At 41.5% G+C, this 23946-nt stretch overlaps 1 protein-coding gene across 4 annotated transcripts; it reads right to left on the bottom strand.

Moving 5' to 3' along the window:
• Positions 1–55: 55 nt before the first annotated feature.
• Positions 56–23592, bottom strand: gpsm2l (G protein signaling modulator 2, like). Of its 4 annotated transcripts, none has more exons than XM_017711478.2 (14): positions 23206–23592; positions 10476–10697; positions 9399–9534; positions 8570–8709; positions 7314–7437; positions 7027–7142; positions 6208–6363; positions 4915–5023; positions 4311–4446; positions 3441–3517; positions 2682–2867; positions 2318–2477; positions 1575–1801; positions 56–1049 (listed from the first exon to the last, which is right to left on the bottom strand). In XM_017711478.2, exons 2-14 carry the CDS (start codon positions 10694–10696, stop codon positions 876–878), a joined length of 1962 nt encoding a protein of 653 aa, XP_017566967.2. In that variant the 5' UTR covers position 10697; positions 23206–23592; the 3' UTR covers positions 56–875. The 4 variants fall into 4 exon arrangements, with proteins under 4 accessions (XP_017566967.2, XP_037397536.1, XP_017566965.2 ...); XM_037541639.1 differs by lacking the exon at positions 23206–23592 and adding an exon at positions 19664–19808; XM_017711476.2 differs by lacking the exon at positions 23206–23592 and adding an exon at positions 14330–14601.
• Positions 23593–23946: the final 354 nt, after the last annotated feature.

Genomic DNA, 23946 nt, shown 5'->3' with positions numbered 1-23946 from the left:
TGTTCTGTAAGGGAAGCTTGCAAAATATGAAGAGAGAGAAAACAATCTGAGAAAATCGGGGCCCTCAATTAAACTTGTTTTATTCTCCGAGCTTAAAATACCATGTAAAAATAGACAAGGAACTGTACATTACCAATGGATCTTTATGTGTAACAACAAATTCAAATGTTGAAAAACGTTTTCAAGCCTTTTTTTCTAGGATTCATTAAAAAATCTTCAAGAATATCATTTAAAATTTTGTAAACATACGTATGAAACAATGCATTTAGCAAGTCAAAAAAGAAATATGGGGACGGAGTATCCCTGATTACATAAAAACCGTTCATGAAAATCTTTTTTCCTTAATTAGTGTATTGTCCTTTTCGTTTGACAACAGTTTGTAACATCCAGGAACCCCTCAGGATAGCAAGCGGAATATAAACGATATGAAAAGAGATACAAGTCAGTGTATGATTGAACCCTGAGGACGAGATGGCGGCCAGGTGATCATTTAGTCTGAAGCCCCTCTACACTCCCCACCACTCCTCCATACAGCAAATAAGAGGGATCCTAAAAAAGATCCTAGAACATCCCACTGCTGGTTAGCTCCTGCTTATATCATGCAATTTATTTTAAACTTTCAGCGCAGCTAAAGTACTGGACTGCTGTGGCGGCAGTGGCTGTAGTGACCCATCAGGTTTTAGGAATTTAATGTCCTTAAACTTTTTAGTCCTTCATGTAGTGAAAAACAGACACCACTGCTAGATTGGGTTGCTCTGATTTTTCACTGGAGCAAGGCCTTCTTTACTGTCATTGAGGAACTGAGGAAATTCATGAGCCCCTCTGGGTGCTGGAGCCCTCCTTCTCTGTTCAGGTGCTTCCTCTCATGTGCGGCCTCAGTCTGGATTGAGCTGCGTGGGGCTGGGGTCAGAGGGCAGTATGACGCGCTGCTCGTCCATGCGTTTGGCCTGTGAGCGGAGGATGAGGCTGAAGAAATCTTCGTCTGGTACAGTGGGGCCTCGCGTCGGAGGCGGGGGAGGGGGACACCTCTGGTCATCCAGCCGGGAGCCCTACAAGAAGATTTATTGTGAATGAACAGTTCAATGCAAATCAAATTTGGGACAAATTTATTGGCTTACAGTTCTAGGCGAAAGATGAAAATACGTGAAAATAATTTCCGCTGCAGAAAATTCCCCACATTTTAATGCACAATTACTGTTTAACAAACAGACAAAAAAGCTTAGGGTTCTTCATATTTTTCCAGTATTTTAATAAATGCACTGAAAACTGCAGATAAAACGCCACATTTTTCCTAGTTTGTTCCCTAGTTTAGTTTGCGTTGCTCAAAGCTTTCCATACAAATGTATATGCTGGGCATTTTTATAGACAGCAAGATGTCATACAGTGTCACTGTGCTGAGATTACTCAACAACTCAGTGTGACTTGAGGCATTTACATTTACACATTTACATATGCAGTACGCATGATGCTAATTGGTGGGGTACAAGTTCCCATTACTCCTTAGCTACAATAGTATAGGATTACATTTGCGCTAAAGGGAAAATTGTGAACATTTGAAAGCCACTCCTGCTGACCTGGCACTTGATGAGCATGTCGAAGAAGTCATCGTCTGGCTCCTTGCTGTCAGCACTGGCTATAAGCTGGCTGAGGACGGCCTGGCTGTTGCTCTGGTCCAGCCGGAGGCCTGGCAGGCTGCCCACGCTGGCCCGCTGCTCGTTCAGCCGCTTGCCTTGCGAGCTAGCCAGCAGATCTAGGAAATGACCAGGCTGTTCGGAGGCCTCCCCTTCGGATGTGGAAATAGCTAAGAGTGAAAGTATAAAAGGCATTAAACAGACTGTAGTCTTTATCAGTCGTATTACAAGAGCGAATACTTTTCATTTCCAAACTGGACTTCTAATTTTCTTATACTAGCAATAAAAAACGTTTTTCAAATATATGTATACACCAGTCCCGCGACCCCGACGGAGAAGCGGCTTAGAAAATGGATGGATGAATGGATGGATGTATACACCAGTTCTGAACATGGCTTTTTGATTTTATTTTAGAAATTGTAATACAAAAACACCCACAAATGTATCCATTGAATCCAGTTGAAACAACGGATATATAAGAAATTCAGCAACACACAGCAGCAAGAACATTAAGAGGTGCTTTAGCGGTCACAGTTAAGCCAAGTCCTGGACAGACTTGCACTCAACACTTACTCTCCACTGAAAATCCCTTATAACCCAGGCTTTATCTACCTTTTAGACAATCTGCCCTACAGGTATTCATGTAACACAAAGGTCACCAAGGTCACAGGGTCAGGCTAACTCACATTTCCTGCTGGCTACAGGCGGGGTTTCACAAGGAGAGGAGGGTGTGGGGGTGCGACTTAAGCCGCCCTCCAACGAGCACCTTTGGTCATCCATGCGGTTGCCCTGGAAGCGGCTAAGGAGATCAAAAAAGCCCTCGTCGCCCAGAGTGTCCGGAGTGTGCTAGAGCCAAGGAAGAGGCAAAAGGTCTGGAAGTCAAACTTTCTAACAGCATTTGACAAAACTATAAATAGTGCTTTGTTGAAGACTTCTTTACTAAATAATAAAACAAATGGCAGGAAGGAGAACTGTTCGATTTTTTTTACACTATGTAAAAAATAATATGTGAACAATAATAGGTGAATGGAAGGACGAGTGAATGAGCACCTTTGGATCCAGGTCAGGTGTACGTGGACTGGTGCTGTTGGTCGGGCTCGTTTTAGTGGGGCTGGTTCCATTGGCCTTTTGTTTCTTCCCCTTAAAGCGACTGATGAAGAACAGTTTGGAGGATGTCTTGGCTATAGGGGAAGTTTTGGCCTGCTTAGGGGAAGTGTCCTCCTCCCTGGCTGGCCCCTGTTAAGCAAAGAGTGGAAAATAACGGTTACTGATTGTGTTTCCATGTGTTTCTATCACTTTGTAATGCAGGACTAAACAATATGGCCAAAAATCACTGTATATTTCTCCTCATCATTCAATGCTGTATTGATAATTACTGATGTGTATTATATGCATTTCTTAATGTTTGGTTTTTAGCAGTTTCTAAATAGTATTTTGAACACCGAAGAATTGAAAAGGCATCCGATTTCATGAAAAAGGGAAATCTGATTTAAAAAAATGAAACCAATCTCACAAGGCAGAAGACGGCTTGATCTTCTTTTTTGTTTGTCGATTCTCTTTGTGTTCCTCAGTCTCCTTTCTTCTCTCCATAATGTCATCACACAAAATGACTCACTACTTAACTCTTCTAACTGTCCTGCAAACTGATGTTCTCAAGTATCTGTTCAAAAGTCGCTGCTCATACGGAATTAAGGAGCGGAACAGCATGACACACATTACTGGCAAAAGAAATGATCTGATTTAGATAATGATCGTCTTTGGACTGGTGTAGTTATGTGCACATGTAATGTGTATGTTGTGTGGACTCACAGGACTCTTGTCACGACTTAATTTCATGAGCTCCATGTTCTCCATGCTGTGCCTGCGGCCTGATCGGAGTTTTGTACCTGTAAAGCCAGAACCACACAGATGTCAGTTAACCTCCTGTAAAGCAGTGTCAGGTGCTGCGAGTAGCAGCCTTGTTTTAATCAAATACTTGTCTAGCACAAAAAACCCTTTTCAGCTAGTTAGTTCTGAGACCTGACCAGGAAAACATTCCAATGTTCCCAACACTCTGATTTGATCCATTAGCTCTTTGCTAGAACCTAAAAGAAAACTTCCCTCAATCATTCAGTGTAATTCTAATACATGTTGATGTCTTGTTGTAGCAATGTGTAAAAGAGGTAGACCTAACTAGCAGACGGGAAAGGAAATGACTAAAACTGGGAAGAAAGCTGGATTAAAAACAGAAAAAACTAACAACTAGCTTGCTGGAACAGATGCGTGAATGGAAGGATTCCAGGATGTTCGAAAGAATTAGTAGATGGTAGGGCTGTAAATTTCTGGCCTCACAAAGACACAATTAGGATTTTATAAATTGTTTAACTTTTCTGGAAATCCTGCAAACAATACAATTTGACTGAATTATTTTGGAATGATTCTTGGAATGTTATTTAGAACGACTTTTTAAAAAATATATATATATACTGAATACACAAATGTGAGGGGACAACTTTGGAGGAACAACTTACATTTCAGAAATAGAGATTTTTATTCAGGTGAAGAGATGATTCAGGAAAAAAAGGAGAAAGGTAAAAAAAAAAAAAGAAAAAAGAAACAGGAATGAGGGATATACCGTTGATCGAATGAATGAATGAATGAATGGGTGGACAGACGAGGCTGTGAATGGAGGAGAGTTACCTGGTGAACTGCTGTTATTGTCATCCGTGCAGTCGGCACTGTTGCTGTTTGTGGTGTTGTTCTGTTTCAGACCCAACACCAGCTGCAGGTCTGACATGTTCATCCTGGCTGTCAGCTCTCCACTGCGGTCCCCGATCTGACAGACAGACAGAAATGATTTGAAATTATTCTCCTGCGGTTTTTAGCAGGGTAAAGAAGCAGTTTACTATACTAGACAAAAATATAAACACAACACTTTCTAATGAGAAGATTTTATATATAAAATAAATGGCGAACTTGCTCCTCAGTCAACAATGACACTCACATTTGCAAAAAAAAAGAAAAAAAGTTAGCTAACTTTAATGATTCATCAGGTTACATGTTCCCTCTAAAACCATGGCACACCAGGGTTGCCTATCCTTGTATGGTGAGGCCACAGTCCAGCGTAACCACAGCTTGATAGTCACTTCATAATACAGAGGCAGATAAACTGGTAATGGGTGCGATGTAAGAAAGCACTGAGTAGCTCTCAGCCAGACTCTAAACAAAGCATTTCCTGCTGGAGATGAAATCTCATTCCAGGGATCTTATCACTTAAATGGTCAAAAGACACACACACACACACCTCTTTGGAAATCTCCAGATGTCTCTGAGCGAACTGTAAGGCCTGTTCATGGTTTCCCAGAGCAGTGTGGGCGTTCCCTAAACTCCAGCAAGCTCTGCCTTCTCCTATCCTACACACACACAGATGGAGAGGAAAGAGACCACAGAAGAGAGTCACTAAATGAAGTCAGAACAGTGATGCACAACATACTGAAATAAATACCTGTGGCCTTCGTAGCCTGAAAGACAACCATCACAATCCTCCTCACATCAAAACATTACGACAGAAAGCACAGAATAACTGTGTGTGTGTTTTGGTTGGTGGTCAGGGCTTGTGTTTTTCACTGAGGAGTCTGAGGAAGTGATAACGGGTGTTTTGTGGTCATGCCTTGACTTATTTTTGGTCCTGAGAGCTTGTTGTGTGGAGAACATCATTATTCCACAACAGCACGCTGATGTTTACACTGCCCATCATTTTTTTAGCTAGTCTGCAATAACCTCATTAGTACAGACTTTAAATACAAAAGGTCTTTAGGTCTTGCCATTTTTCTGACCTAAGCACTACTTGCTGTATCCCAAACTGCAACCCCGTGTTGTGATGTAGGCACTCAAACCTGATCTGGGACAAAAGATTCAATTGCGTTTTTAGCAATAGTTTAATGATTATGAAAGGAAGAAAAAGTGATGAAAAGTAGATTTAAACAAATGGTACAGTGACCCCAAAATGCACTTGAACTCATTAACCACTGGTAAACTGTATGAAAGTAAAATTGAGAGCTACCAAGTGACACTGAGCAAAAAATTAATGAGCGTTAAATAGAACTTAATTTACATTTGGAATGCAGATCTTCCAGTAGCCCATCATTCCATATTCTGGTCACTTCAACTTTTTTATATTTGGTCAGTCAAGTAATCATGGACATACAGTTTCAGCCCCTCTATTTAAATAAAACTGGGTTTTTATGCAGGGGATGTTTAGTACCACTTCAGGCCATTTACTTTATTCATGTGCTGACTTCTGGCCCCACCTATCAGCACCACATTCCTCGCTCCATAGAAGGAACACTCAATGTGCCAATGCACTAATACAGAATTCAGATGATGTGCATGTGTTTATATCAAGTATTATAAAGTGGTTTTGAACATGGTTCTGCCACTCAATGATTTCAGAACCAAAACTATCTTTTTCATACCTGATATTCTGATGGCTTGCATCCTTGATTTTGGACTTAATGATTAATTGTCTGCCCAATGATGATCAGTAACGGCTCAAAAGAATTTGCCAAAATGTGCACCTCTACAATGAGGTTTGTACCTGTCCTTTAAGTCCTGAGCAATAATGAGGTGTTTGAGGTGGTAGTCAATGGCTCTCTCGTAGTCCTGCAGCAGTGTGTATGTGTTGCCCAGGCTGTAACAGGCCTGGGCTTCCACTGCCCGGTCCCTCAGCTGCCGGGCCAACTGCAGCGTCCGTCTGCACAAAAACCCCAACACACATAACCCCCATGTCAAAACTGATTTATCACCACCACCAAACAGGCTGTGTTTTAACTGAATGTGCTTTAGGGGCTGCAGTGCAGGGCCCCGACCACCAGGGGGTGCCATGACCAAGACTGCAAATAGAATACCACAAAAAACAACAAATACGCCAGCATCGATTGAGATTTGGCTTTTTAGGTCATCTATGAATACATGGCAAGCTCTTTAGATGACTTTTGACAAAGACAGCTACTGTCAGTTAACTATGTTCACATTACTAAGCCTAACTCACCTCTAGACAAGGACAAACAAGGAAAATACAAACGCAGGTTTCATTAAAGAAAACTTAATAATGAAGAAAAAACAAAAACATGAGAACTCAGTATATATTTTACGTATGTCAGTGTTAAAACAAGAGCACAGATTAGCGATGTGGTAGGGCCCCAGAAAGCCTTAATACCCTGACCAAAAGATAGAAAAGACCCCAAGATGAACCACATCCTCTAAATCTGTTGAACTAAAATTTCTTTGAAACTGATCCACACAGACCTGAAACTCAAAGTAGTGTGAAAAAGCAGATTTTCCCTTTTGACTTTCCATTTGACCTTTATGCTAAATTCTGCTAAATGTATGGAAAACAGAAAAGCATCAAACTTGCTTGTAGTGCTCAGCGGCCACCTCAAACTGGCCCAGGAAGATGTAGGCGTTCCCCAGGTTGCAGTAGGCTCGTCTCTCGGCAGCCCGGTCTCCGAACTCCTTAGCGATGAGGAGACGCTACAAATGCAAACCAAAACACATGCATCATACATTACATTACATTTTTACTCTTCTGTACTCTTCCTTCTTCTGTTTGAATAATTATAAGACCGCAATGCTACTGAAACAGCCTCTAAAACTCATGTATTTACTGCAGATGATACCCGTTCACTTTGAGAGATGTTTTACCTGTTCATGGGCAAGTACAGCATTCTGAAAGTTCCCGAGCAGGTATTGCGTGTTGCCAAGGTTTCCATATGTTCTTCCCTGCGCCGCTCTGTCCCCCAACTCTTTCACAATGGACAGATTTGCTCTTTAAACACAAGAAAATTCATACAGATGGAAAATACAATTACATATTGCTCATGAGTATTTAGTAGAGTGAATCTATGGTTTGCACACAGAGACTGAATTATAATTCAGCAGCTTCAGTGAACAAGTAAGTTGTATCCAAGCATGGCTTTGATTTACAGACCCTTCAATTCAGTTTAGAAGTTTGTTTCTGTAACAAACTTTGGTAATGCAGTATCAGTAATTTGGATAATAACCTGTACCCATGCAAGACCTGGTAGACACCAAAACTGTCCCCATCAGATAAACGGCACTTAAAGCTTTCATCTTTGAGAGAGAGGAGAAAATCAAGCTGCTTCAGATCTGAAAACATCCACAGGTGTTTCTGTCCATCCTTCCACTGCGAGAAGACGACTCAGCGCTATGAGTCTGAAAGGATGTGTAGCCGTCAAGAAGCTCTTACTGAGAAAAGCAGACATAAAAAAGAAGAAAAACAAAGAAGCTGCTGGTGATCAGAACAGAGTCCAGACCTCAACAGCACTGAATGCGTTTGAGATCACGCAGATCACGAGAGGCATGAAGTGCAACCAACTTCTAAGACTGAATTGTGGAGGTGTGGAAAAACATCCCAGCAGGTTTCTGTGAAAAACTGAAAGCAAGTCACGTGAAAAGAACAGGAGCCATCATAAAGGAAAAGAGTGGACATGCTAAATATTGAAAAACTGATATTATATTTAATTGTTGAAGCTTCAGTGTAATTGTCTGTTAAATCATTTTGGCTGAGAGGCGATTAACTTGTCCTCAGTGGCTGTTCTGACTGGAAATTTTATGAATGAAGGGATGTCTCTGACTTTTACTCAGTTCCGTACATATTTGCAGGTAGTTCAAGAGCGATTACTACTAGAATACAAACTGATTCAGTGGCTCAGCGAACGGTTACACCCACACTATTTGACTCGCTGAATCATGAACCATGCACAGACAGATCCTGCAGAACACGTCTGGAGAGGGTTTCCCCCCCAGTTAATAACACGTTTTTGTTCTGCTCAGCAAATCCTTGTATAAAGACCCTATATGCTTGCTTCGTTTCCCTGTGAATGAAAGCTGGCAAGTTCTCACAAAGAAACAAAGCACACACTCCTCCACACACTTACTCATAGTACTCCGTAGCTTTCTTTAGAGCAATGCGTGCCTCCTCAGGGAAGTCTCCCGGGTCAATACCACTCCAGCATATGTTCTTCCCCTTGGCGTGGTACACATTCCCATAATTATACAGCGCTCGTGCCTGCCCCACCTACCATACCACAAACACACACACACACACACACACACACACACACACAGTTAATTCCAGAGGAAAACAGCCACTACTGATTACACATCTAAAATGGATCAACGCCTAGCACTTGAACTAAGTTTATGGACTACTAAAATAGTCCTCAATCATGGTCTTAGAATGTTTAAAATGGATTTAAACTGAACAACGACTGCACAACATTTGCTAGTACCAGCACATGCAAATGCCTGGGCACACCTGGTAAAATGACATGCTTTGTTGATTTTGTAAGTGTACATAAGCCACCACATCCTCTACAGAGAACACACTCCTGCACACTTTAATTCACAATCTGTTTATTTGCTGAATTTACCATAATGAAACAAAAACTAGACATAAAACGTGGCCTATGCAAAAGTGCACTAGGTTCACGGTCACTATATTATGCTTTATTTTTTCCAATATGTTAAAACTCAGCAAATAAATAGAAATTCTGCATTAATTATTTAAGTTTGTTCCCTGAAGAGCAGTGGTCCCCAGCTTGGACCTCATGGCTCCCACGATGGTCCACGTTTTTCCTTCTTCCCTTATATGCTGCAAGTGGGGCTGGAGCGAAAAAGGGGGTCCCTGTGGACCAAGGAGGAAACCACTGCTGTACAGACAGGATGTGTAATTTTGTTTGCCTAAAAAGCAAGACCAGCATTCACCTTGTCATGAAGCATTCTAGAAATGTCCAGGTGTCTCTGACAACAAGCTGCTGCCTCGTCATATCGACCCAGAACCTTCAGTGTGTTTCCAAGGTTGCCACTAGCTTTGGCTTCTCCCAGTTGATCCCCAATAGTCCTGAGAAAAAATATATATGTAAAAACAAAACAAAAAAAACAAAAGTATTATATATATATATATATATATATATATATATATATATATATATATATATATATATATATATATATATATAATTATAGTGAAAAATCTAATTTACACATTTTTTCCCCCTCAACCCAATCACAGTGCATCAGCAAAGGCATGTTTCATAACAAAGTCGCTTTAGTTTTTCACTGCACTAAAGGAGACCGGGGCATAAACTAATACAATGTCAATGTAACACAGATATCTTACGTGTTTACGTAGGAGACATAGAAGATGGTTCTTCCCATTTTCCTATGGTAACTTCATCTGTGAATTTTAGCAGCAATCTGACATTTCTTGAGGTTGAAGTTGACGTTTTTTCACGTTTTGTGTTTTTGATAGCCAAGTTGTGTATATCAGCCACAGAATTCACATCTACATCTTTTCATTCTGTGTCTTTGTGTCTGTACTACAGCACAATTTTAAAGCACAGGTCCAGCTCACAGTGAGGATTAGCCACGGCCTCCACAGGGAGGGGTTAGTTTCTAGTCTTCTAAAGTAGACAGACAGAAATCTATACACCTCTATAAAAATTCAACAGAGCTTTTTGCAAAGATCCAGCCATAATGTGCATTTACACTCAGATTTCAGGATGGCTGCCACTAATGTTTTTACCTATGCGACTTATGTCCATTTGTGATCACTGAGCTAATTTTTGAAAAGATTCATTTTACATCAAATCAATTCTCTAACAACTTTGACCTGATACATAATAAAAGCTCACATTAATCAAATACACAGAACACCATGTAGGATTCTGGATTAGGTAGAAGAAGCACAGGCTCCTTCTCTTGCTGATAAATTGGCATCCTTTAAACCACAGAAAGTCAGAGTGCAGTGAACAGCAGCTATAGAACGTTCTTCAAACACACCTGGTGAGAGTGAGGTCATGGCGGTGGAACTCCAGCGCCTTAGTGTAGTCCTGTAAGTGGAAGTAGGCATTGCCCAGCTGACTGTAGATGGCACTGAGGATCTGCAGGTCCTCCGTGCCCACCTGGATGGCCGACTCGAAGAAGGAGACGCCAGCCCGGTAATCACCCACTTTACACAGGCGCTCGCCCTCCAGAGCCAGCTCCAGACAAGAGGCCTCCATCCTGCAGGGGGCAGCAGAGAGATTCAGAGGGAGTGAGGCAGAGCTTTAGAAACTCGAATAAGGCCAAAAGTCTGCTCTGACTGTACCCAGTACCAAGATTAAAAACCAAACCTCACCTGAAACCAAACAGAACCGAATGCAGATTGAATGAAACTCAACTTTACCAATGAGTTATAATTAATGCTGCCAAGATAAACAAAATAAAATTAGTCTAATTATCAGCAATCGATAAGCTTTCATTACATTGTATAACAGATTTTTTTTGAGAACTTTGAGAACAACACGATCACCAGACGGCACATCATTTAGAAGGCGGGGCCTAAGAGAACACTCAAGGTACACTTATATGTACATACGTACATATGACGTATATAGTCACAAACAGGAGAACAACTCATTCATGTGTACACATGTACACACAACCTTACACACATTTCAACTCATTTATTTATTAATCACTGTCTTAACCCAGCAAGCATTTAAGAAATGTCATGCATGTCATCATGCACAGTCACTAGGTGGTGCAAACCTTGCTGCGTGTACATATAACGCAGTGCACGGGAACCGGAAATTTGGTATTACGTGATTTGCATGTGTCACGCGAAAATATACAGAATACATGAAAGCCCTTTCCTGCTAAATGAGGGGGGGGGGTGGTTTGGTGGTGGCAATTTCCAATGTTTTTGTACTTTTTTCTGGTAGCAGTATGGCAATTTTGACTTATTACCTCAAAATAAAGGCTTATTTTTCAAAGTATTTTCAAAATGCTTACTTATCTCAAAATAATGACATTTTATTGAAATGAAATAATTCATTTTTCTGACACAGTAAGTATCTTTATAGTGATCACATTATAATATGCTTCTTGTGTATATTGGTGATACTGTCTGCACTTAAAACACTAAACAGCTGCATATTTCACCAAAGAGAGCACAATCAATGCTGTATAACTGGAATGTTTAATACAAATCATTGTATTGATTTTTTTTTCTTTTCACTTCTGTTCCCTTTTTATCTGGTCCAACTTATAAGACATTAGAAAAAAACATAAATACCGTCATATTGTGCATCATGAAAAGCTCTTGGAGTAATGTGATATATTTTTTCCATATCGTCCAGCTCTACTTGTTCTTTCCAGGATGAATACAACAGAACTAAACTCCAAAAACGTATTTGTTTGTTGGATCTTTAGGCCTGTATCGCATGCGTGAACCTGCTCGCATCTGTCAAGCAGCACCTTGATGGCACCTTTATGGTCATTGTAACAGTGATTGACTGAATGACTTGTCAGAACTCTGTTCTTTCTGAGAATTTGAGTGAATGGACTTCCAATCACAGCAGGGGGTGGGGGGACAAAACAAAATGCTTGGAAAGTGTCCAAAACTGCTTCAAACTGTTGAAAGAATGCAAACAGGGCCATGCTGCATATCCGGAGTCAGGCGGAAAACTGGCTTTATTTACCACAGACTTTCCCTTTCTTTTTCAGAAGGCATCTCCTTATCTCACGTACTTCCTCGCCTCAGAGCCTGTCTCACATGCAAGCACGCACACAAAGTATGGGGAGCGTCCAGACAAAGCTTTCCTAAACAGAACTCAGCTCACGGGTTCTCCTACTAAAATTATGCAAATCTAACAGCTAAGCCTATCGAGGCCGGGCGGGACAGGGTGGGGTCTGTTGAGAGAGCTTAGCATTGTACAAAGTCTTCAGAGAGGAAAGTTATCTACACACACATCTACTCACGCAAGTCAGACGTCATTACTTTTTATCTCCCAGACTAGCTGTGGTACAACACACAGGTCAGGACAGTCTTCCAAAGCTTTAGAAGACGTATGTATCATATATACAGTCGTGTGCAAAAGTTTGAGCACCCCTGGTCAAGTTACTTGGGGTTAAAAAGGGGCTGGTACAAAAGTCAAGTGTGTTCAATAAGTGTGTGTGTGTGTTTCACTTCGCTTCATGTAGCAAATCAACAAAACCTGTAAACTTGCCTATGACTGTACATGAACCTGTGAACTGTGTGGGATTTATGAATGAAAAGAACTGTAAAGATGTAGTCGATCAGCCAAGACCTCTTGAGTTTTATACTGGATTAGGTCTGTCACAATTATTACACAATAACCTGATCTAAATTATTTGAGCTGATTGCGGTTATTTGAGTGTTATATCACTTGTTTGTCTTCACACTTCCATGTTTATGTCACAAACTGAATGTGAACTGGACATGTTTAAGTCGGGTTGAGGCAAACAAATGTAAATAAAAGAAAGCGGAGATGCAGGAAGGTGTTTTAAGTTGGGGCTGCTGAAATTTTAATTTTTAATCTGTGACGTGAACGACGACGTCATGCCAAACGATTTGCCTTTTTTATTTGAATTTTTTGTGTTTATATCAAACATACCATGTTGTGATGGGCCACAGCTTGGTCAGATATTCACATACCTGACACATCAAACTACTGCACACCCTCATTCTCTTCAAATGAACACCCTCATTTCTCTTATGCAAATAAATTGAGTGATATCCAACATGATTGTTGATGTGTGGTGGAGTAACGGATCGTATCACGCCCACAGTCACACACCTGAAAGCACCCCAAATGGGTGATACAACATTGATACACAAGAAAAAAAAGAGTAGTTTATCCAAAGCACAGGGCATCATTACGTTTTTAAACATAAAAATAAAAAAGGCCACGTTTGGGCTCAGAAATGGTTTACAGCTGTGTACACACTTTCCCTCTTTGCACCTCAACCTGTGTGTGTTTCAGCGACATGCCCCCCATGCAGTCAGCAAAGGAAGAGGGACGCAATTCAGCTCTCTTAAATAAAAACATATTAACGTAAACAGTCCACAGCTACTGGAGACTTTTAATATACTTAAATAAAACAGAAAAACAAACCCCGTCCTAAAACACGCAGATAAAGGTCTTTACTATGTTCAAATTCGTTTCACGGTCAGATTTTTTAAAACACCCCTGAAACAAGGGGTGCTGCCGTGCTCTCAGCACCACCTCTTCCCGCATCCCTGCCAGAACACACAGGTACCGAGACACATCAAGGGTTCTAACTATTAAAACACTTTTAAAGGGCAGTGGTGAGCAGCGCTTGTTTATTTGAGCTCAAGCTGTGTCTGTCATCAGCAGTTGGCAGCTACTAAGCATTAACAGCTCATCAGTCAATTTGGCCACTTTGGGGTTGTTCTTTAATAGATACATACAATAAGCTAAACAGACAATTCAGACAAGAAAACAGACAAGATCGCAGTTATTAACATGGCAGATAATTGACCATGACAGGCCAACACTGGAGCTTCGAGGCTAATGTATCTACATCACGGGCGTCTGCTTTACTGAACGCTAAGCACTTCTAGCTCGGCAACATCCACTGTAAGGAGGAACTTGTTTAAATTAGATTTTTTGATTGCAGTTGGCTCTTGCGCTCACATACTGGCACGAAATGTAAGACCTGCAAACAACGAACACATCACACAAAAACCACCAGCATACGATACAATATCATCAATACCATAACATTCACACCTCCAGAGAGAAAACCACACAACGCTTATTAATCCCTAAAAAGCTACCAGAGCCTTTCATTCGGACACAGTTCCTCGACATTACGTCGTACCCTACCTCTTGTTCTTCTTCTTCTTTTTGTAACACTTCCTGAACAGGGACATCTCGATCTTTCTGATCACCCTCTCTCCCCTGTGTCGATGCATGTGCCTCTCCGTTCTCCCTGGGACAAGCCTAGTGACCCAGCTCCTACTGCCCATTACAGGACCGTGACCAAACTCCACCAAGCGCAGGGCAGACTCCTATTGAGAGGCTCCCACAGACCTGTCAAAACACCTGGCCCTGGCTTAGTGACAGCGCTTCCTGTCCTCCATGGCACCACTCGAGGAGACTAGGTTGTATTGACGTTCGTGTTGAGGGGAACCTGAGGCTGCATACACTAAACAGAAGGCCAATGGTAAGCCTGGCTTAAACAGTCAGAGCGGAACAGGGTGCCTGCATCTGTTCCGAACACCTGCTGCGAGCCGTCAATTCTAATTACCAGCAAACGTGCACAAAGATTATATAGATCTCTTATGGGAATAGGCTTTTGACAACAAGCGCCAAAGAGATATGCTTGAATGATACACAGCAAACACATGGATCGATGATGTGACGTGTATTTTGAGCATCCCCATTATTTTCCCATTAAATAATTGAATAATATAATTCTATCGGATCTCCTCCCTTATATGAATACACAGTCCATGCATCAAAATAAAACTCAATACATGCATTTATGCCTTTCAAGTTCTAAAAGCGTCAGGTGGTGCGACCGTCCGACCAAATATGCAGATTAATCAAGCTCATAAAACTTATAAAATTCTCAATCAAATATTTTGATATGATTCTATGTCTGAACCCTTAAAAATATGTAGCACAAACCAGTACAGCTTTTAACGTAATCAACTCATTGAAAAACCTGAAAATATTGAAATGGTGATTTCCTCAAATGTCACATGGCACAACTGACAGCAAAGGACATTTAACCCAACACGCTTTTAAGAAAGTGCAGTTAAGGTACTGCATTATGATGAAGACCCCAAGAGACCTTCATGGTGACCATGACCATGCATTATTCTTATAATAACACATTCTTTTTGAATATATATGTATAATCTTGAGTACAGACACAGGTTGTACAGGTGTCCAAGTTTTGAGCAGTCGTAAATAACTTTAAAATGTTTTTTTTATGTGTGGTTGCACCATCTGATATTTTCGGGATGGTAAAATTAATTTTCCTGTTCAGAAATTAATTTATACTATTATAAAATCTGTGTGCTGGGCTATTATGTAACATTCAAGCACTGTAATTATAAGCTTCTGACTGGGAGTAAAAGTCATAAAGGCCAAGAGAGTCAAGACAATCCAACCACAGGTTTAGAGTTGATAAATGGATGGATTTCGTAATCCTCAACACAGACCTACAGCATTACATGCCACTGTCAGAGCGTCATTTCATTTTCACTTTTTCCTTGCAGCTATGCAAGTTACAGCAACAAACACTGGGAAAGACGGCATTTCTTGCAAGTATGAATCATGAGCTCATGACAGAAGACAGTTCTCCAGAAGAATGGTAGATACTGTCAGAGCTCCAAACTCCTGAGCCTCATCTGAATGTGGGACATGCTGAAGACCAAACTGCGGTAACGATAGGCAACAATGCAAAGATGCAATACTGAGATACTTGTAGGCATCTTCATGATATAAAGTACATACCACAATATTTAGCTTTTCTTAGGTTTGTTAACAAGGAAAAGACACAGTGGTGCTGTTTTTAAGCATTTTTAAAGTACTTACTCAAACATTAAAGAACAGGAAATTGGGCAAATATCCAGTCAGCTCTTTTCTACCAGTGGTCACAGTTTACTACAAAGAACTGAGACATTAAAAAGCTGGGCTAGGAAAGGACTGCAAAACTCAACGCCTCTACTGTTCCTGGATGCCATTAGGCTTGCCTGCCCAACAATTGTGTCATGGAGAACAAGACTTCATCGGAGGAGTTGCCAGGCATCTAAGGCCAAGCTGGGAAAATCCACTTGCCCACAGTAAATCCTGCGCTTTGCCCAAAGTGACCTCAGCGATGGCCGGCCCTCATATGCTCCAATTTTACTTTTAGTCGCTGTGCAGGACTTGCAGCTCCAGGATTATCCTGAGCAGTTGCTCCACTGACTATCACCACACCACACAAACGCTCACAGGAAAACTTACTGATGAGTTTGTTCCAGTGATGTTCACTCCAACTGAATTACACTCAAATATGCACCACTGTTTTTACTGCATGTGTGGCTGCACTCCACCCAGATAGTTCTGGATTTGTTCTTGAAGTGCTGATCAGCGTTTTTTTCTTTGTATGCAACACAATCTGGCTAACAGCAGCCTACAATACTCTATACAGGGCAATGTGTACGTTCCTTTGGTTCTGCACATTGGATTTGCAATTTAACAGCGTGAAGCTGAACCACAGACTGTCAAGTTCACTCAGAGGTTATTCATTTTGAATCATGTAGGAATTACAGCCCGTTTTCTACAAAGGAGGCAAACACAGAAGTAACTGGATAAGTGGCTAGTTAGTCACGGCACTGAGTCACTACTTTATGGACACACGAGTCAAATACCCTCCATTCTACAAGCGCACTTTGACAAATAAAGGTGCCAAATGAAACCAAGAAGAGTTCATTGGAGCTAAACCGTAGATGAACCCACTCTTCCTTCCCTAAAGAACCTTTCAATGATAGTTCTTTGAAAAAAAAAACTATTTAAGGTTTAAAAAGCCTCCACATAATGTAAACTTTCTATACCAATCAGAATCTCTAAGAACTATACATCCAAGCCAAGAACCACTAAGGAACCTTTCATTTTACCAGCATGGCCTCAACTGTATAGCACATTATTAAGAAGCAATGCATCTAGCAAAAGCAAAAGGCATGGCACCCCACAGCACACCGTAACTGGCCTTTAGCCAGGACGAAAAATACTGAACACATGAAGAATGCACAGATGTGTGAAAGACCACCATAAAGAGAAGAAACCACCAGGACGACCTCAAGGAGGTTATCAGCAGATGTAAATCACTGAAAAACTTCAAGAGAATAAAGGCCAGGTTACAGATTATTCTAAAGTACATAAAAAAGCCTGAGAGCTCTGGAACACACTTGTATGGAGAGATGAACAGGTAAATGAATAGTGGAATGAGGAACGTGTAGAGAAATGGAACCAAAACAAGACCAAAGCAAGCCACCTCATCTGGGACACATGGTGCCATAGTTGGTCATCTTTACTGATGTTCTGACTACAGAAGGATGAACTGTGAACAGAAGCATCTTAACTTCTTTTATCCAACCAAATTCCTCAAAGGGCCACAAAAGGTCAGAGCTTTTGCACCAACATAATACATATTTTCTTAAAAGTGTTCTTGAGAAAGGTCCAAGGAAAAGAAATCAGATTCGTGAAGTGTTTTTAAAGAGCAGAACCGTTCTCACCTTTGTGCAAATCCCAAACAAGAAAACACTGGTGAAACCTGCATAAATGGGTTGGTGAATGAGGCCCATTGATCTGTATGGGCTACTACTAAAGCAGGATTTGAGTTTCAGTGCCACAGTGTGAGACATTCTGGACTGGCCAAGTTAATCAGTTAACATGAACTTCACTGAGCAGCATTTCACTCCCTGAATAGAAAACAGAAGTCCCCAAAAACAACTAGGAACTGAAAGTATCTTTATTACAGGCCTGGCAGAGCCTCTCCAGGGAAGATGCCCAGCGTCTGGAAACGTCTATGGTTCACAGAGTTCAGATACTCCATAAATACAAATGTGTAATGTAACGACATAATACAGAAACATGGACATTTAACTGTGTCACAACAGAACAGACTCGTTTTTACTTCTTTAAATGGACAATGTGTAAAGTTTCAAAACACACCATTCACTCTCCAGTCCATTCAGTCCAAATACGGTTATGAAGCTGCAAACATTTTGAATTCGCTGTTTGTGATGTCACGAAAAACTACGTTTTTATATAAATTTGCCTTTTCGGCCTACAACAGTGAAGCCCTGCCCATTAATTCATTCTGGACTGTTTTTAATGATGTACAATACAGGACAGCTAATCAGAGCAGAGGTCATCTATAAACAGTTGTATGCAAAGGTTTGGGTGCCCATGGTCAAATGATGGTTTTGTTGATTTCCTTAGACTAAGAAGATCAACAAAACATAATTCAACCAGTGGTGCCCAAACTTACAGCTGTATAACTCTCTTAGAGCCAAGTAACAAAAGCTTGTTGTGTCTTATTCACAGCCCCGTGGGCAGCCTGTTCATATAATGTCTATTGGGCTCCCGGCCTTTTTTGACAGGTGACCTTCTAGAAGGTTCATCTTTAGGCTGAAGGAGTGGAGTCAAGAGAGGAGACAAAAGAGGGCCAACACCAAAAGCTCCCGAGCATTAAAGTTTAAATACAGCCATTAAACATTCAAACGGTAGAGCCCTACAAACAGACCTGGCTGAAAGAGCTCTAGCTCACCGGCCTCTCCAACGGAAATGTATAACATTTCACACACGGGGTCTCTCCGCTGAAAACCAGGTGTGCCTCGAGGCAACTGCGCTCCAAATGAGTGTTGTGAGGCAACAAATTTGATCTGAGGTGGAGTTTTTTATTTGTGATTTATCCTAATGGGTCACCGTTCGTTCAGAAACAAGCTCAAAGAAGGACAGATTCAGAGGCTGTGAAAGAAAAAATGATACTAATACGGACACATACCAGACAGGATTGCCATGACATTCCTATCAGAGTGAGGATCTAAAGAGCTGGTTTTTCTGTTATGGTAGATAAACTAGGCCAGGTGTGATAAAATACCTCTCTCAGAAGGAGAGCGAACAAAAGAGAGAGAGAGAGAGAGAGAAGTCACAGCAGCCTTTTCTCCTATTACTACTGTCTCTCCAAATAGTTCAGAGTGCAGCAGCCTGTGATCTTTACAGGTAAAGAATGTAGATATGCTGGTCTTCCTAGAAGGTTCCACACTGACTTCAAGTCTTGTTTATGACATTTAAAGCGGTCCAGCTGTAGCATATCTTACTGATCTGGGCCATAAGGCGGTCCAGACCTCACTCAGCTGGGGTAGGTTTACTAGAAACTCCTAGGATCTCTTACAGCTCAGTTGGTGGAAGACCAGATTCTTGCACAGCTCCTAAACTAAAAGGAAGAGCATTCCTGGGAATATTAGGAATGGAAGTTTGAAAGGTGTATTAAAACATATTTGTTAAAGTCAGCACATGCCTGTGTACTGCGGCTCAATACGAGTGCGGTGTTTTTCTTGGCAAAGCCCTTTAAGATTATATAAATAAAATAAAAAGCATTTCGTAATTAAAAAGCTGTTATTACTGATCATTACTCTTTTAAAATAACAAACCTCCTACCTGGAACGGACATAAAAAGCCTGCTCCTCGTCTTTCATGCTCGTATCCATTGAGATGCATAGTAAGAGTCAAGTCTATGAATGGAAAGAAACAGAAACCAAGCAAAGAGAAGGTAACGTCTTTTTTCCAAAGAGAGCCCGTATGACAGACTGGAAGCGATGGAGGAAAAGCATCAGGGAAACATGAGATGAGTGCGAGTGTGTGTGCGTCTATCAGAGAGGGGGGAAGAAAAAACCACACACACACACGAGAGTAGCTACTATTTCACACACTTAAGGAACGAAGCACAGCACTCATTAACCTTCACCTGCTTACAGATCATGAAACTGGACGTCTCTGCGCGCTACTGTGAGCGATCAGCAGGCAAAAGCATGGGAAGTATGAGGAAATCAACCTAATCATCAGCTTTCAAAGGAAAACAAGACTCAAATAGCACTGAATCTTATCTCAGTTACACGTCGGCCAACAATGCGCTTACTCTGAGCTTTTTCCCCAATACAAACATGTTTCGGTGGCAGCAACGTTAAAATTCATATATTGCATGTGCTAAAAAAGACCACAGGATCTAACCAAGCTATTAAAATGTGAAATCTCAATGATGAGTTGATCATTGATCACCCTCGAGGTGCTCTAGGCCAATCCTTTCTGTCTTTAAACTGAAACTATAGCACTGCAGCGTTGCTCTTATTTCACTGTTGAGATTTGGGTGGAAACAACAGGATTAAAATCTTAAAATACTCAACAGAAAACTGCCCAATCAGGACTTTTTCTCTGGGGTAGCTATCACACACAGCCAATCGAGCTGTCCCATTGATTAGGACTCCAGGAGCTGAACTGAAGGCCTGATGCATCACCACTAACACATCATTAAACACAAAAATCAGGAACTGACAGCGGAATCAATTAATCGTCTTCTGAGTTCTAACACGTGGAACCAATTTTATGAGAAAGAAGTTACTCTAAGCCTTCTGGAGGTCCTAAATGCATCTCCAGCTGTAAACGCACGCTGTGACCCCACCAGCCTTCAGTTCGTTTTCGGACCTTTTAGGACTTTAAGGTAAAAGCTTCAAACAAGTGTGTCAACAGCCTGCGTTCAATCAGAAACAGTCAAAAAATGTTCATGTGAATCACCGTGAGCTTAGTGCTAACATACAACTAGAAACCCATAGGGGAGCTAACCAAAACTAGCATGACTATAGAGGTATTTTTGTGTCATGTCTTAACATTTGTGTCTCAAACTGAAGGCCCAGCTCAAATAATCAGGGTTTGCTACTGTCTACTATTGCTCAATTAATCTGATTAGTCAATCAATCGTCACGATAACCAGTAGATAACTTGATCAATAATAGAACTGGAGCTCCAGTCCTACTTTAGTGATTAACAAAAGCCACACTAATCTCATTTTCAGCAAGCACACTCTGTCTAGAAACACCCTATTCAAGCATTATGAAAAGCTTAGGAAAGAATGCTGAACCATAATATCTCAATTTCTAAGCCTGTAATCTGAAATCTCCTCCACCGCTGAAAGTGCAGGTTTACAGCACCTGTGCAACAGCAAAGCCTTTATGAATCGGTCCAGTTTAATATGCTGCCAGTACAGTCCTTCTCGAGCACATCTAGAGGGGCCTTATGAGACCGATACACTAGCCGCTCCCTCAAGCCATTAGCAGCACAGAGGCTGCTCTGTCCACTTTCTCCACCAGAACCACACCAGGTAGGTACTTTCCATGAAGTAGGCCAATGTACTCCTGGTCCTGGAGTTCCCCTGCACAGCTTAGCACTTTCCTCATTTAAAGGCACCTCATGAAGGTCTTAACACACAGAAGAAATCAGGAAACTTTGCAGGATTGGGATTCACCTCAGTGGACTAACTGACCGCATGCCCCAATTTACATATATTACAACTGCTTGCAGCAACATCCATGAATCTGAGTCTTAATTAAATCCTTTTGCACCCATTACTGTCCCACTCAACCTGATCTACATTGCAGAAAATGTCTTGTACATTTAATTTATATATCTTCACTGTCCAATGAAAAACAAGTATGTCCAAAACAGTAACTTTACAGGAGAGGGCAAAAACCCGCTTTACTTTCAATGTAAGTTTACTTTCTATTGGTCCAATCATCATGAAACGTTCACACAATGTAAAGGACAGACGCTGAGCTGAGTGTAGATTTTTCATTGGACAGCGACGATGTACATCATGCTGAATTTGACCAGAAGCGTTCGAACTTTTGCCTTGTCAACATTTTCTTAGCAGAAGGCTTAGCTGACACTGGGCTACTCCATCAAAGCGTCTGCATTTTATTTATTTTGCTGCATTTGTAACCCGGCAGAAACAAATGTCACATTTTATAAACGTGTATATACAGACAGCATCAACAGGCATGTGAAAAACAGCTTAGTTGGTGATTTACATATACACTGTGCTCAGTATTAGTGACACATGTGATATTTTTCATATTGAAGCCAAACTGAAGTAAGGTGTCCAGATAGCCAAGTTGCGTACATTAGCTCGTCATCCTCCTATGAGGAGTCATATGTCATATGCTCTCTCCTTTGTAACAGTGCTTTGAATGCAGTTTCTACAGTCATACAGCTGCAAGGGAGCAGCTTCCCAGCAGTAGTGTTAACAACTAGCCTTCGCTCTGCATTCATTAACAAAACCCATTCCAAAATAGTTGCTGTGCTGCTCATAAGCTCCTCCCACCTTCAAGATACGTCATCAGAAGGGGGATTTTCCAGCTTTTAAACTGGAAAATCTGACTTCAGAGACTGCTGTAGGATGAAACATGCATGCATGTTCAACAATAGTTCAATTCTTTGCTTTAGCCCAAGTGTCACTTTAATGCAAACTTAGTTTTACATTATTAATGCTGACTCAAATATGATCTAAAACTGGGATATGTGTGTAAAATAACTCTGACTGAGGTAAAGAATGAGTTACAGGCCTACACAATAAAAGTTTGAGTCATAAGAATGAACTCCCTGCCTCAAAACACCTGGTTCAGCTCCTGAATGGCCTACTGAGGAGCTGGACCAGGTGTGTTGGGGCAGGAACACCAACGTTACTGGGCAGGTTAGTGGATTTCCAGAAATAAAACTCCTGGGAGTTCTAGGTTAACATGCATTACAAAGCAGGAAAATGTTCCTTCGTGTTCACAAGCTCGAGGGACGTTAGGCTACTGGAGCATCTGACGGAGGTCCAGGTTGGATTCCTCGGTTAGGCTGGTTCTCTGATTCAACTCGACCACTCCATAAACCAAACAAACATCTGAAAACACGTGGACTACGTGAGATGAACTGGGAGCTGTTTGCACCAGGCTGGAGTTTGCTTCTTGTTCGAATTTTTCCGTTCCACCTTAAATGCTGCGGCTGTTACATTCTGGCGTCTCAGAGGCGCCACAATGTAAATGCGGCAGCATTTAAGGTGGAACGGAAAAATTCGAATAAGAAACGCCTTTAAACTTTGCGTGTCAGCGCCGGGCACTGGATCCATACAGTGTCGCTGTATATACACCAAAATAAAGGGCTTTTACCTTTAAAGTATCTCGGCGAAGAGTCCTCGGGTGTTCAACATATCCGGAGGCTGGAAGGCCGAGCGACTCTCGGAGGTCTCTGAGGTAAAGTCGCTGTAAGAGCGGTCACACAGGCACTCCGCTCTCCGCCATGTTTTCTCAAGTTTTCCTCACTTCTTCAGGCTTCGGGAGGAGAAAACAAGTGGTCGATACTGGAGGAGGCCGGTGCGCCGCCCCTCAACACAGCTCAGGAGTGAAACCTTACACTCGGCTCACTACACGGCCCGAACAAGGTTCACAACTCACTACACAACTCGATCAAGATTCACTCACAAGCTCTCTGGACGGGCTGGCGCTCAGACAGGGCATATCGGCGAATGGGGGGTAAAGCCTCATCACCCAAGCCCTTTTTCCACACGCAGCATTTTCTTCATAATACGAGACGACATGTGATATTTTTAATAACACGTTTTTATTTTAAACTGTTACTTTTTCATACTGTGTGTGTGTCACGTTTAGCTGCCACTAGAGGGCGGTGCGTGACTGACGCTTAGTCTTTAAATTGATTTCTAACCACTGATTTTTCAAATTTTCTTCACGGCTCTGTTATTGACATGCGGATAAACTTTCTCGGGGTGATTTGATGTGAAATTGTGCATTTCAGAGAAACGTAATGACTGATTTCTTTACAGTGGTGGTGGTGAAAGGAACCAGGGGTTGCAATGGTTACATTAACCCGTGCAAACAAGTCCATGTGGTTCC

Source organism: Pygocentrus nattereri, chromosome 9 (assembly GCF_015220715.1).
Source record: "Pygocentrus nattereri isolate fPygNat1 chromosome 9, fPygNat1.pri, whole genome shotgun sequence".
NCBI classification, from domain to species: domain Eukaryota; kingdom Metazoa; phylum Chordata; class Actinopteri; order Characiformes; family Serrasalmidae; genus Pygocentrus; species Pygocentrus nattereri.
Note: the sequence above shows the minus strand (reverse complement) of the source record. Positions and strands in the feature narration are given on the sequence as shown.